This window comes from Hypanus sabinus, chromosome 7 (assembly GCF_030144855.1).
Source record: "Hypanus sabinus isolate sHypSab1 chromosome 7, sHypSab1.hap1, whole genome shotgun sequence".
NCBI lineage: Eukaryota > Metazoa > Chordata > Chondrichthyes > Myliobatiformes > Dasyatidae > Hypanus > Hypanus sabinus.
This window is the reverse complement of record NC_082712.1, coordinates 178099761-178115385: the sequence shown is the minus strand read 5'-3', so window position 1 is coordinate 178115385 and position 15625 is coordinate 178099761. Positions and strand designations below refer to the sequence as shown.

The following is a 15625-nucleotide window of genomic DNA, read 5'->3' as shown; positions in this document are numbered from 1 at the left end:
AACCCAGGCACGGATGGAGATCGTGCAAGGGAACTGGTTGGTTTCAAACTCGGGACCTCTGATGACTTGCATGTACTTAAATGAAATGTATCTGCTACCATTTTGTCCAGTCTACCAATGTTTCCCTCTAATTGAACATTTCCATCTGCACTGTCTAACTTCTGCCTGAGGAAGGACCTAAATCTGCCTCAATTTGCTTACTGTCACAACAGATTTACAGGAATCACACAGGCTCTCCACTATGGTTTAAAGCACTGAGACACTGTTGATCAATTGTAGCTCGGTAATAATGCCATCATTCCCTCAGTGTTACTCAAAACCTGAACCTCTACCTCCCTCTGCAACTGGATCCTTAACTTCCTTATCAGAGACTGCAGACTACAAATCAGTGATTAATTCATCTTCTCACTGACAATCAATGTAGGCGCACCTTGAGGGTACATGCTTAGCTCTGCTGTCTACAGTTATGATTGTGTGGCTCAAATACCTTTATAAATTTGTAGATGACACTGCTGGATTCTGATGCCTTAATCTAAGGTTATTTCGAAGTCAGGAAAGAGGCACAGAGCTAGTTGCTTCACGATCGTTTTATGAAGCATTAATACAACAGAGAAATTAAAACAAACTGATAGACGTCTACTGAGCTATGAACTAAGATGCCACTAACATCGTGGTGCAGCACTTTTATACCCAAAGATAGGGAAAATTCCATTCAGATTTGTAGATAAGAATTGACCAATAAGCTATCCCTATTCAAATAATGCAGTACCAGGAGAAGCTTCCAGAATCATGCCAATATAGCAATGAGGGGACGCATTGAGCAACTGCATATACATACTGTGACCACTAGGGAAGATACTAGGCAGTTCCGTGTATATAATGTAGTGTAAAATACAAGTAGACAGTTAATTAAACTGAAGAAACTAACAGTTAAACAATCTGAGAATCTAAGATCCAATACACCACAGTTGGTAAAATCTGCAATGACAGCAAGACGGCAGACAGGAATGAGATAAATTGGCTGGGTGATACATAAATGATGTACTTCTATATAAATGCCAGGAAAACTAAGGAATTCAGGAAGGAGAAGTCAGGATAACACACACACCATTCCTCATTGAGGGGTTCGTAGTGGTAAGGGTGAGCAGCTTCAAGTTCTTGGGTATCAACATCTCAGAGGATACATCTTGGGCCCAACACAATGATACAGTCACAAAGAAGCCATGCTAGCCACGCTAGCAGCTGGACTTTGCTAGGAGATTTAGTATGTCATCAAATTACCGTGGAGAAGGTTCTGGCTGGTTGCATCACAGCCTGGTATGGGAGCTGTAATGCACAGGATTGCAAGAGCTGCAGAGGATTGCAGACTCGGCCAGCTGCATCACGGGTATCATAGAGGATATCTTCTGCTTCGTGAAGGCTGCATTCATCCCTAAAGACCCTCAATATCTGAGATGGCATTTTCTCATTGCTACTATCAAGATACAGGAGTCTAAAGACCCACACTTTGTCATGTAAACCTGATTCTGATCTCTTCTGCACTGTTTTCTATTGCTACGACATCACTCTTGTAGTTTGGTGGGTGACCAATACTGCAGTCTAACCAGTCTTTTGCGGTGCTGCATTGTTTTGGTATTTGAATGAATATTTCACAATAATTGTACATAGCTACTGCTGCCAGAATTCCAGGGCTTGTATCATTATTTGCAAAGGTCCAGGAAAACTATGTGTAATTTCAGCCAGCTCCATCATTGGCACTGGACTCCCCACCATTGAGGACATCTTCAATAGGCAATGCATGAAGAAGGCAGCGTCCATCAATATAGACCCCCACCACCCAGGACATGTCCTCTTTTCATTACTACCATCAGGAGGAGGAACAAGAGCCTGAAGAGAGAGACTCAATGTTTGGGAACAGCTTCTTCCCCTCCATCATTGTATTTCTGAATGGGCTATGAACACTACCTCACTTTTTGCTCTCTTATTGCATTACTTATTTTTTTCTTTCTTATTGTAACTTAGAGCAATTTTTAAAATCTTTTGTGCTGTACTGCTGCCGCAAAACAAATTTCATGACACACAGTATGACCATAAGACATAGAAATAGAATTAGTCCATTTGGCCCATTGTGTCTGCTCCATCATTCCATTGTGGCTGATTTATTATCCTTCTCAATCCTATTCTTCTGCTTTCTCCCCATAATTTTTGGCTCCCTTATTAACTAAGAACTTTTCAACCTCCACTTTAAATACAGCCATTGACTTGGCCTCCACAGCTGTCTGTGGTAATGAATTCTTCAGATTCACCAGCCTTTGGCTAACAAAATTCCTCCTCATCTCTGTTCTACAGGGACAACTTTATATACTGAGGGTATGCCCTCCAGTGCTATATTCCCCCACTTTAGAAATCATCCTCTCCACATCCAATCAAGCACGGCCTTTCAATAATTGATAGGTTTTAATAAGATTGATATATCATCGATAATAAAGCTGATTTTGGGTCTGCTCACAGTTGCGTTGCAGCCGTTCACTCAGCCTTGGTTTTGAAATTGCTCTAAGATCAGTTCAGCATTTTTTAAGCATTAAAGAATTTTCACAAAATAAGTAAGGTGGCAGAAGGGTTGGTAACCAGGCAAGGTCCATCACCTTGTTGTGATGGAGAGGCTTGTGAATTCCTGAGATCCCTCATATGGTGCCATCTGGAGCTCAACTCCTGATAGGGTCACCCATGGCGATAAGGTCAAGGTGGAGGTTCTGGGCAAAGAGCGATCCAACCAAGACCTCAGCGGTGGAGCCGGTGGAAAATGATACATCACAACTTCGGTGAAGGGTCCCCAGTCATCATGCACTCATGGCACTGGACCTTGACCCCAATCTGTCAATGACTGTGTGTATCAGCCCTGTTAAACAATTTCATACGCAGACATTCGCTGTTAAGGAGTGTGCACCTCCCTAGTCTTTTAAGGTGTTTGGCAGAAGTACGGAGATAGAGCGTGTGGGCGTGATGATTATTCTCCCTTGTGCTCGAGTTTGAAATGTTTTGTGTGAAGAGATTTTGGGGAAATGCAGGCAACTGGAACTAATTGGCTTGTTCTTTCTAAGAGCCAGCACAGGCAATGCCTTTTTTCTGTGCTGTTGTATCATTCAATGATGCAGTAAAAGTCAGAATCAGATTTAATATCATTGGTATATGTCCTGAAATAGATTGTTTTGTAGCAGCAGTAGATTACAATACATAATAAAAAATCTACAAATTACAATAAAAATATAAATGCAAAAAGAGAGCAAAATAGAATAGTGTTATGTTCATGGGTTCATTGTCCATTCCGAAATCTGATGACACAGGGGAAGAGGCTGTTACTGAAATATTGAATTTATCTTCAGTCTCCTGTACCTCTTGTACCTGATGATAGCATGGGTAATGGGTGCCCATAATAATGGATGCCACCTTTTAAGAGGCATCACCTTCTGAAGATGTACTTTATGCTGGGGAGGCTAGTGCCTGTGATGGAGCTGGCTGAGTTTATAACTTTCTGCCTGTTTATAACTTTTAAGTATTTAAGGTTACTCCCTGTGCTATTCTTTCAGAGTGGCTGGATTTATGAACTCTTCTCGGTTATGGTTCATTCAGGCAGTGCCGCTGGTGGACATTACTACGCCTGTATTAAATCATTCAGTGATGGGCAATGGTACAGTTTCAATGATCAGCATGTGAGCAGGGTAAGCAAGCATAGTATGCCTTCTACACAGGAATGCAGCCAAACTCCGTATGATTTACAAATGCCCTACCGCCCCTCAGTTTATAAAACTATTGTCATTCCTGTTCTCTCTGTTATTTCTGAATTATAATCTAACCTCTTTCCCTGCGCCCCCCCCCCCCCCCCCACCGTATGCTGCAAGTTAGCTATCATCCATATCGGTCTGTACTCACTCCCTTTCTTTGTAATTTCCTTATCGAGATGTGAGTACTTTTCTATTTCTGGTATATCAGATAGTCCTGGTTTTGACAGCTTTGCCACCAATGAAGCTGCTTGTAGCTGCCATTGTCCTAGGCTCTGAAATTCCCTTAGTAAACCTTCCTCCTTTTCCAGTGGAGCTTTTGACCACAATTTACTCTAATGCAGCTATGTGACAGATTCTGTTTTGAATTTTACCCCAGTGAAGCACATTAGAGCATTATGCTATATTAAAAGTCGTGGTGCCAACATTGTTAAGATGATAGCTGCTTATTTAAAAGTAAGCCTTGTCAAAGCTTTTGTAGAGAATCAAGATGCTGAGAAGGCTGGCATTTCTTGCCTATCCAGAGTAGTTCATGAGATGGTGGCATTAAGACACTGATTGAAGACTTTTGATGATGATGCTTGTTGGGTTCTGATGTTTTTAATCCAAGATTCTTTCAGAAGTCTGGAAAGAAGCTCAAAACTTGTTGCTTCGCATTAGAACAAAGGGAAGTTGAAATGAACAGTGATAGAGGTCTAGTATGTGAAGTGAGAAGCAAAAAACTAAGATGGTGCTGCCTTATGGTTAGCTATTGTTATACCCAGAGATGAGCTAAATTCCATTCAGATTCAACCATTGAGATAGCTCTTATTCAAGTAATGCAACAGCAAGAGAAGCTTCCAGAATCATAGCATTGTAGCCTCTGGGGGCACAACTGCATATACATACTGTGACCATGAGGAAGCATACTATGCAGTTACTTTTATGTAAGTAATTATATAATCTACAAGCAGATGATTAATCAGTAAACTGCAATGAAAATAACAAGTAGTCTAAGAATTTAACAGTCATATCCAATATGCTGCTACAGTGCTTGAGGGTGTTGGAGAGGAAGCTGATGGTTGTGGTTTTGGGAGTCATTGGGATATCCCAGGGTAGGTGTCTACATTCAGTGGGCGATGCACACTGCGCCGGGGTGGAAGGGAATAAACTTTTGAGGTTGTTAGCTGGGTGCCAAATATATTTGTTTGGTGTTTAGAATCCATTTTTACAAAAGAAAACAGTGAAATACAGGAAAATATTGCTGTGTTTGTGACTATCTAGATGGGGTAATTTTAAGAGAAATATAAGAAATGGGTTGCCTCGGTAGTCTAGAGGTTAGTGTGACACTATTGTAGCTCGGGGCGTTGGAATTCTAGTTCAGTTCTGCTGTCTTCTGTAAGGAGTTTGTATGTCCTTCCCAGTATGCGTGGGTTTACTCTCAATGATCTGGTTCCCTCACACATTCCAAAGGTGTATCAAATAGTAGGTTCATTGGTCATTGTAGATTGTCCTGTGATTAGGCTAGGGTTAAATTGGTGGGTTGCTGGGCATCACAGTTCAAAAGGCCAAAAGAATCTCTAAATTATTGAATCTATAAATTAATAAAATTAAAATGGAAATTAGTCCCTTAGTCTGATATTAATTAAAGTCAAGGGTAATTGTTTACCATAATGTCATTTTCTTGAACTAACCCTACTTCCTTTCAGTATTTTACACTCTATCACAGTATAACTGGACTTCACCTGGTGGAGTTAATATTTGTTGAAGTAAGTTAATACTTGCGTGTAACTATTTCATCAAAGATTTCTTAAAAATGTTTTAAAAGTTGTTCAGTTAAAGCAGTTTCCAGAAGCAAGTGGTAACATTGAATATGTAGATTTCAGGGTTACTTCAATTGAATATAATTATGTATTTTTTTCCTTTTTAGATCACTCAAGATGATATTAGGAAAACATATGGTGGCTCCGCAGTGACCAGAGGTTATTACTCAAGCGCCCTTGCTAGGTGACTACACAGCACTCACTAATATTATTTACTGTGTATCTTTGAGACTGTTAGATGTAAATATTAACATTGGCAGCAAACAACTTCCTTGGTTACAGCTTTCAACAACAGAAGTATCAGTAGAAATGTCTGAACACCATTTCAACGTTCAAAGTAAATTTGTATTCATTTACTGTATGTAATCATATACAACGCTGAGATTATTTTTTCTTGTGGGATTTCACAGTAGAACTACACACTTGCAACAACTGACAAACGCCCAATGTGCAAATGGAGATGAATTGTACAAATACAAAAAAAGTACTGCAGACATGAGTTGTAGAGTCCTTGAAAGTGTATCCATAGGTTGTGGAATCTGTTTAGAGTTGAGGTTTTTCTCTTCCTGTCTTTGTAATGTAGACCCAAGTATTTAATAAAATCATTAGTGTTCAGCATGTATCCATCTAAGCACTCTAATAGAGTACTGGAAGAGCACCACTCTGCTCTTAGATTGAGAAGCTAAGGGCTCCTGCCTGCCCCTCATTTGGATGTAAAAGGTACCACAGTGTTTTTGAAGAACAAAGAGGTTTTCCATTCCCCAGTTAATTTTTATGCGTCAGGCCACAAAACAAAAAAAATTTTTCCCGTGAGAGATTCTGCAGATGCTGGAAACCCAGAGCAACACACACAAAATGCTGGAGGAACTCAGCATGTCAGGCAGCATCTGGGGGGGTGGGGGGGGAATAAACTGTCGATGTTTCGGTCTGAGTCTTCAGAACTTCAGGAGATGAAGCGTCTTGGCCCAAATTGTGAACTGTTTATTCATTTCCATGGATGCTGCCTGACCTTTTGAGTTCCTCTGGCGTTTTGTTTGTTCTTCCTGTTGTTTTTTTGTTTGTAGCTCATTTCTGTGCTCAGATTAATTGCCATTTGCCTTCAGCGGGACATGGATGTACAGGTGAATTGATATATGGCAAATGAAAGTTAGTTTGTAAGTGTTATATTTGGCTGTCACAGTAGGTAGCAATTAGCATGACAATATTGCAGCTCAGAACATCTGAGTTCTGGGTTCAAATCCCACCACTGCCTGTAAGAAGTTTGTGCCCATGAACTGTGTGTGTTTCTTCCCACATTTCAAAGACATAATGGTTAGTAGGTTAACTGGTCATTGGAAATTGTCCTGTGATTAGCTTAGTGTTAAATAGGTGTGCATTACTGGCCAGTGTGGCTTGTTGAGCTGCACTGTAACTCTAAATAAGCAAAATAAAAAGTAAGTTGATAGAAAGTAAAGTTTAAAAGGAGTGTTGGGAAAGTTCAGAGATGCAAAGGAAGTGTCAGGATTGTCCGGGGGATGCCAAAGGAGTGCTGGAGGAGTCCAAAAGATGCCAGGGGAGTGACGGAGAGTCCAGGGGATGCCAGAGGAGTGATGGAGTGTTCGGGAGATGCCATAGGAGTGACGGAGAGTCCGGGAGATGCCAGGGGAGTGACGGAGAGTCCGCGAGATGCCAGGGGAGTGACGGAGAGTCCGGGGGATGCCAGGGGAGTGTCAGGGAGAAGCAAAGGCACACAGATTTGGAGGTAGGATGGTATTTTAATCTGTTAATGAATCTAAAACTGGAATGCAAAATGAAGGAAGTGACGTTGGGAATTTAAAAAGTGCTTCAACATCAGCTGAAGACAATATTTGTGAGGAAGAACATAGAACCGTGCAGACTCTTTGGCCCACGATGTTGTGCCAACCATTTAACCTACCGTAAGATCATTCTAACCCATCCTTACTATGCAACCCTCCCACAACCTCTTCATGTCATCTTCTCAATACTTATTGCTTAGTTATTTAATATTATTATTTCTTTTTTCCTTTTTTGTCATTTTTGTCTTTTGCACACTGGTTGTATGCCCGGTTGGTTTGGCCTGTCATTGATTCTATTGTGGTTATTGGATTTAAGAATGCCCACAAGAAAATGCATGTCAGGGATATAAATGGTAATTATTTATGTACTGTGATAATGAATTTACTTTGAACTTTGAGGAAATAAAAATAACAATGTTTTTCTTCCAGTGATAGGAATGTGGATAACCAGTCCATGGGGAGTTCATACCCAACCCTCCTCCTTTCATAGCGAGCTTGGGACTGTCCAGGGTGGAGTTCAATTAATAATTTCTTTTTTTGTTTTCACATGTATAGAAGTACAGTGGAGAAATGTTGTGTGCCATTCTGGCAGATCATTCCAAACATGGGTGCAGTGAAGTCATCCAAAGGGGAAGTTGTAATGGAATGCACATTATGGTGCTGTACTTACAGAGAAATGCATTGCAGGTTGACAGTAAAGTAAAAAGGCAGTGATGAAAGATGGAGTGCATTCTTTGAATTGTACTCAAATATCCTGACCAATGAGGGAAAGGGTGCCGTACACCTTATTTATCGATTTAACACGGCAGCACAGAGGAAGCCCTTCAAGCCTCAGCTGCCCCAGCAACCCCACAACTCCAATTAAATCAAACTTAATCACAGGACAGTTTACAATGACCAATTAACCTACTCAGTATGTCCTTGGATTGTGGGAGGAAACTGAAGCATCCGGGGAAAACCTACACATTCCATGTGGAGGATGTTCAGAGAATCCTTATAGAACGGAGATGGAATTGAACGGCAAACTCCTGAACACCTGAGCTGTTATAGCATCGCATTAACCCCATATTATGTACTAGTGTGGCCAGCTGACATCCATGCTTCCTCCGATCAAACACGGTTTGATTCCAGAGCTGTTACCCTGTCCTTCCAAGTTCAAAGTAAATTTATTATAAAAAGTATAGATATGTTACCATATATTACTTTCAGGTTTATCTTCATCCAGGCATTTGCAGGTTAAAAAAAAGACTATTACAGAATTTTACAGAAGTACACATAAACACAGACTAACAACCACCAACATACAAAAGAAGACAACAGTGCAAATAAAAGTAATGCTGAGAGCATGAGTTGCAAAGTTCTAACATGAGTTCTGTTGATCCTTCTAAATATTCCCTTTTCACACAATTAGCATTCCTAAATAACAATTAGCAATTTATAAAGAGGAGATTTACCAAGATGCTGCTTGAATTAGAGAGCACGTTTATGAGACCATAAAGACATAGGAGCAGAATTAGCCCATTTGCCCCACTGAGTGTATTCTGCAAACTTCAACGTTGGAAAGGTTAAATGCGTTAGGGCTTTTCTCTTTGGAGCGAATGAGGATGAGCGGTCCCTTGGTAGAGGTGCACAAGATAAGAAGCATCGATCAAGTAGTTAGCCAGGGACTTCTTCCCAGGACAAAAATGGCTAATATGAGAGTTTTAAGGTGACTGGAGGAAAGTATCGGGGAGATGTCGGGGTAGTTTTTTTTTACATGGAGAATGGTGAGTGTGTGAAACTTTAGCAGAGGTGGTGGTAGAGGCAGGTACATTAGGGGCATTTGAGAGACTTTTAGATAGGCACGTGGATGATAAGAAAATGGAGGGTTATAGGGGGGGAACTGTTAGATTGATCTTAGAGTAAGTTTTTTAAAAACAGTACAGTATAATGGGCTGAAGGGCCTGCGGGAAGACTCCTTACTTCCTTGATCTCTTCTAGCACTCAATGTCTGAATTTCCAGTGTAACTCCGTAGAGGTGCCATTTCTTTGTAGCTTGTAAATAGCATTAATTTTTATTAATTACTTTTAGATTTTATATCTAACCACTGACAGAACATCAAATGCCCTTTCTTCTAATCTTTTATATTGTTATCCCAAATTTCACTCTGGAGGTGCTTGACTCTGCTTCAAATTTGTCAAACAGCAGGAATGTATTTCATTCCATTTATCCTATTTTCGTAGAAAGCTTGGAGAAAATAGACTATAAGACATAGGAGCAGAATTAGGCCATTTAGCCCATTGGGTCTGCTCTGCCGTTTCCATCATGGCTGATTCTTTTCCCCCCTCAGCCCCACTCCCTGGCCTTCTCTCTGTAACCTCTGATGCAGTGTCCAATCAAGTATCTATCAAGCTCTGCCTTAAATACATCCAACGACTGGCTTCCACAGCTGCCTGGGGTAACAAATTCCACAAATTCACCACCCTCTGACTAAACAAATTTCTCAGCATCTCTGTTATAAATGGATGCCCTTCTGTCCAGGCTGTGCCCTCTTGTCCTACACTCTCCCACCATAGGAAACATCCTTTCCACATCCACTCTGTCCGGGCCTTTCAGCATTCAAAAGGCTTCAATAAGATCCCTCATCATTCCTTTAAATTCCAACGAGTACAGGTCCAGAGCTACCAAATGTTCCTCATATGATAACTCTTTCATTCCCAGAATCACCCTTGTGAACATCCAATGGCAACACATCTTTTCTTAGATGAGCCCAAAACCATTCACAGTGCTCTAGGTGAGGCCTCACCAGTGCCTTTTAAAACCTCAGCATCACATCCCTGTTCTTGTATTCTAGACCTCTTGAAATGAATGCTAACACTGCATTTGCCTTCCTCACCATCGACTACCTGCACAAGGTAGAGTGTTCTGCACAAGGACTCCCAAGTCCGTTTGCATCTCAGATTTTTGGGTATTTTTCCTGCTTAGAAAGTTGTTCTGCTACCACAGTGCATTTTCCAGCACTGTATTTCATTTGCTACTTTCTTGCCCTTTATTCTAATCTAAGTCCTTCCACAGCCTTCGAGTTTCCTCAAAACTATCTGCCCCTCCACCATTCTTCGTATCATCTGCAAACTTGGTAAGAAAGCCATCTATTCCATCATCTAAATCATTGATATACAGCATCAAAAGAAGCAGTCTCAACACCAACCCCCTGCTGAACACCACTAGTCTCTGGCAGCCAACCCAAAAAAAGATCCTTCTATTCCCACTCATTGTATCCTACCAATCAACCAATGCTCTAACCATGCCTCTAACTTTCCTGTAATACCATTCTCTAATCTTGGTAAGCAGCCTCATATGTGGCACCTTGTCAAGGGTCTTCTGAAAGTCCAAATATATAACATCCACTGCATCCCCTTTTTCTTTTGGAGCCCTGGGGTACAGTTCCTCTGGTCCAGGTGACCTATGTACCCATGGGTCTTTCAGCTTTTTGAGAATCTTCTCCCTTGTAATAGTAATTGCACTCACTTCTCTTCCCTCACACCTTTCAACACCTGGTACATTGCAAGTGTCTTTTGCAGTGAAGATTGATGCAAAATACTCATTTAGTTCATCTACCACCTCCTTGTCCCCTGTTATTATTTCTCCAGCCTCATTTCTAGCAGTCCTCTATCCACTCTCATCTCTTTTTATAGTTTGCATACTTAAAAAGCTTTTAATATCGACTTTATATTGTTTGCTAGCTTGCTTTCATATTTCATCTTTTCTCCCCCGAATAATTCTTTTTGTTGCATTCTGTAGGTGTTTAAAAGCTTCCCAATCCTCTATCTGCCTGTTAATTTTTGATTTGTATGCCCTTTCATTTGCTTTTACATTAGCTTTGAATTCCCTTGTCAGTCATGGTGGTACTATATGGCTATGAGTATTTCTTCATTTTTTGAGTACATCTATCCTGCACATTCCTTAATTTTCCCAGAAGCACACGCCATTGTTGCTCTGCTTTCATCTCTGCCAGCAGTTCCTTCCAATTTACTTTGGCCAACTCTTCTCTCATACTGCAGTAATTTCCTGTACTCCACTGAAGTACTGCTTCGTTAGACTTTATTTTCTCCCTATCACATTTCAAGTTGAACTCAGTCATATTGTGATCACTGCCTCCTAAGATTTCTTTTACCTTGAGCTCCCAAATCACCTCCGGTTCACTACATAACACCCAATCCCGTATAGTTGATCTCTTAGCAATTTCAATGAAAAACTGCTCTGAAAAGCCATCTCATAGGCATTCAACTAATTTGCTGTCTTCAGATCCATTTCCAACCTGATTTTCCCAATCGACCTGTGTGTTGAAATCTCCCATGACTATCATAGCATTGCCCTTTTGACATGCCTATTTCCTGTTGTGATCTATGGTCCACATCCCAGCTACTGTTGGGAGGCCTGTATATAGCTGCAATCAGAGTCCTTTTACCCTTGCAGTTTCTTCACTCAACCCACAAGAATTCAACATCTTCCGATTCTATATCACATCTTTCTACTGATTTGATGCCATTCTTTACCAGCAAAGCCACGCCATCCACTCTGCTGACCTTCCCATCCCTCTGATACAAAGTGTAACCTTGGACATTCAGCTCCCAACTACAACCATCCTTTAGCCACGATTCAGTGATGGCCACGGTTTCATGCCTGACAACCTGTAATAGTGCAACAAGATCATCCAACTTATTTCTTATATCTGTACATTGAGATATAACATTTAATGCATGAAGTTCCTTAATTTTTTTAAGGCCAGAATACCTAACTCTACTTTAGTGATTTCTATCACTTGCTAAGTATTTGAGGTAGATTCTCTGATTTCACTAGTATTGGGGAGTGGGCATCTTGGTAGCATGGTGCTATTACAGCTTGAGTGTCAGACTTCGGAGTTCAATTCTGGCCTCCTCTGTAAGCAAGTTTGTATGTCCTTCCCATATGCATATGGATTTCATCTGTGCTCCAGTTTCCTCCCACATTCCAAAGAAGTACTAGTTAGTAGGTTAATTGGTCATTGTAAATTGTCCTGTGACTATGCTGGGATTAATCACTGGGTTGAGCTGTGCAGCTTGTTGGGCTGGTAGGGCTTGTTCCCCACTCTTTCTCTAAGTAAAATAAAAACCCCTGTTCAGTTTGATTCACTAAAATCTTGCCACACTGTGAGTGTATGAGCAGCTGCAGTAATATAGTTGTGTTAGTGTCATTCATTTGTGGAGAAAACAAGTGTTACTGCACTGTACAACGTGTGCTGTGGCAGTTGTAAGGAATTCAGTAAGAGCCTAAGCAAATGTGCATTTGCTATGTGTATGAATATTTCATAAGGGATCAGTTTCAAAGTTATCTGCTACCTAATATAGCAAGTTCTGAGCTGAGAATAGTGTTGTTAACAGCTGAACTTCCTCTCTCACCAGCTCGACCAATGCGTACATGTTAATTTACAGACAAAAGGAGTCCACAAGGAATGCAAGTGAGTGAATTTACTTTACCACAGTTACCAAAAGTTTCAACACAACACAGCATTACTCCTCTTGCTGTTTGCTGCAGGGATATTCTTTAATATTTTCCCTTTTACTGCACAAGTTTAACCTTCGCCCACTTTTGTGTTGCCCATGATTCTTTGCCTTCTTCATTCAGTCATTTCTCAACCACTGAGAATGGAGAATATGAACCATGGCTAAAATGGACAGATATTTGATTGAAATGTGCAGTGAGAGGGTATCTTTCAGTTGTGTTGAATGTAATTCAGCCTTTCTGATATTAAATCTTAAGAAGATTCAGGTTTATTATCACTGTCATATTGTAGAGAAATTTCCTTTATGGTAGCAGTACAGTTCAATGCTTATACAAATTACTATAGGCAACTAAAAGTTATATACAAAATCAAAAAGTCAGGTAGTGTTCATACACCGTTCAGAAAAATGATGAACCCAGGCAACTATCTTAGAACCACAGAACCGTAGAACACTACAGCACAGAAGACAGGCCATTCAGCCCTTCTAGTCTGTGCTGAAACTTTATTCTGCTAGTCCCATTGACCTGCACCCAGTCCATAACCCTGCAGACCTCTCCCATTCATGTATCTCTCCAATTTATTCTTAAAACTTAAGAGTGAGCCCGCATTTACCACGTCAGATGGCAGCTCGTTCCACACTCCTACCGCTGAGTGAAGAAGTTCCCCATAATGTTCCCCCAAACCTTGGCACTTTCACCCGAAAGCCATGCCCTCTCGTATTTATCTCTCCTAATCTAAGTGGAAAGAGCCTACTCACATTTACCCTGTCCATACCCCTCATAATTTTGTAAACCTCTATCAAATCCCCCTTCATTCTTCTACGCTCCAAGGAATAAAGTCCTAACCTGTTCAATCTTTTCCTGTAACTCAACTCCTGAAGACCCGGCAACATCCTAGTAAATCTTCTCTGCATTCTTTCAATCTTACTGATATCCTTCCTATAGTTAGGTGACCAGAACTGCACACAATACTCCAAATCTGGCCTCACCAATGTATTATACAACCTCACCATAACATCCCAACTCCTATACTTAATACTTTGATTTATGAATGCCAGGATGCCGAAAGCCTTCTTTACAACCCTGTCTACCTGTGATGCCACTTTCAGAGAATTATGTATCTGAACTCTCAGGCCCCTTTGTTCCTCCGCATTCCTCAGTGCCCTACCATTTACTGTGTATGTCCTACCTTGATTTCTCCTTCCAAAATGCAACACCTCATACTTGTCTGCATTAAATTCCATCTGCCATTTTTTTCTGGCCCACCTTGGGTGAAGCAGGAGATTTCTTGGATCAACATTGTCATGCACCAACAGGAAAATATTATCTCGTCACTGATGTTGCTTTGTGAGCTTGTTGTTTGCATATTGGGTACTGTACTTCCTGTTTTACAACTCTCTGGGCTTTAGAAAGTGTTTTACAAGAAGTGTATTGGCACTTTAATGTTTTGCGAAGTGATTGTTTCCTCTGCAATGCTTATGCATCTGTGGCCACATAAAGTCATGCCTAGCCATAAAGCTATTGGTCATAGAGATATACCTTTAATGTGATGCATTTGTCCGAACCTCAGATGCTCTTCTGTTAAACTCTGGCTATTCCTTAAAGCTGCTGCAAAACAACAAATTTCAAGACGTATGTCAGTGACAATAAGCTTAATTCTGATTACAGACCAATTCCATAAATTTCAAGGTTAAGACCATAAAGAACAATATTGAAATGTCCTTTCTCTACACTGTAGATGTGACTGGAGTTTGTCAATTTCTAGTATTTTGTGAGTTTTTTTTCCTTAAGGATTTCGAACAGATAAATCATCTCTGATATTTCTCTCCAAAGTAAATCTTTCCAGGAAATTCTCCTCTTAACTTTGTTGTTCTCGGCACTTTCTGGGCATGGTCTTTGTAAAATGGCTGTTTAGACCAATACAGTGACTGTTCCAATCATTTAAGCTGCTAAAATGCATATATGGACTTTATCAAAGGCACCCACAGATTACCAAACAAATTTGTCACCATGCCAGAGGAGATCACGATAGACTAGTGCCCAAAAACACTGCCAAGGTTCAGTGTGGTCCCTTTATCAGCCATTAGTGTTTGCTTTATCCATCCGAGGGTCCATCCACTCACTTCCTGCTTTTCCACACTCCCGTAATTTTAGTGAGTAACACTTCAAAAACTTTCATTACTGTTGCAAGATGGTCCATAATGCAAGCTCACAGAACATCTTGAATGTTCAGCTATTTTTTCTGTGTGAGTACAGAGCATAACTTTCCTTCTTTGGTAGAGTTCTTGGAGGTGCATGACTTTCCAAAGCACATTGAACACCTGGTCCAGAAGGAGAAAGAATCAGAAGAACAAGAAAAAAGGCAGAAGGAAATTGAACGCAACACTTGCAAGGTATTATACATAGTCACACTTTAACATCTTTGTTTTCGAGATAATTTTTGTTTTAGATAAAGTACGTGGATGGGAGATACGAAGGGCTATGGTTGCCATGTGGGTTGATGGGACAGGAAGAATAATAGTTTGGTGTGGACTAGATGGGCCAAAGGGCCTGTTTCTGCGCTGCAGTGCTCTGACTCTATTATAAAGACAACAGCTTTTTGCTAATTGTTCAATTAAATATAAAAAGGAAGAACAAAACCCTTGTAACAGTTCCTTGGTTCTTTTGGTGTATTTCAAGTTCTGAGACCCAAGTTAAACACAGCAATGAGTTTAACGTGGTGAAAGT

General features: G+C 40.6%; 1 protein-coding gene across 3 annotated transcripts in view; it reads left to right on the top strand.

The window, feature by feature from the left end:
* usp47 (ubiquitin specific peptidase 47) overlaps positions 1-15625 on the top strand; it is a 226756-nt gene that overhangs the window by 111865 nt on the left and 99266 nt on the right. For all 3 annotated transcript variants that reach the window (XM_059976219.1, XM_059976218.1, XM_059976217.1), the window contains exons 12-15: positions 3588-3719; positions 5689-5765; positions 12799-12854; positions 15179-15291. In XM_059976219.1, coding sequence (XP_059832202.1) covers positions 3588-3719; positions 5689-5765; positions 12799-12854; positions 15179-15291 — 378 coding nt within the window. The remainder of the gene's footprint in view (positions 1-3587; positions 3720-5688; positions 5766-12798; positions 12855-15178; positions 15292-15625) is intronic.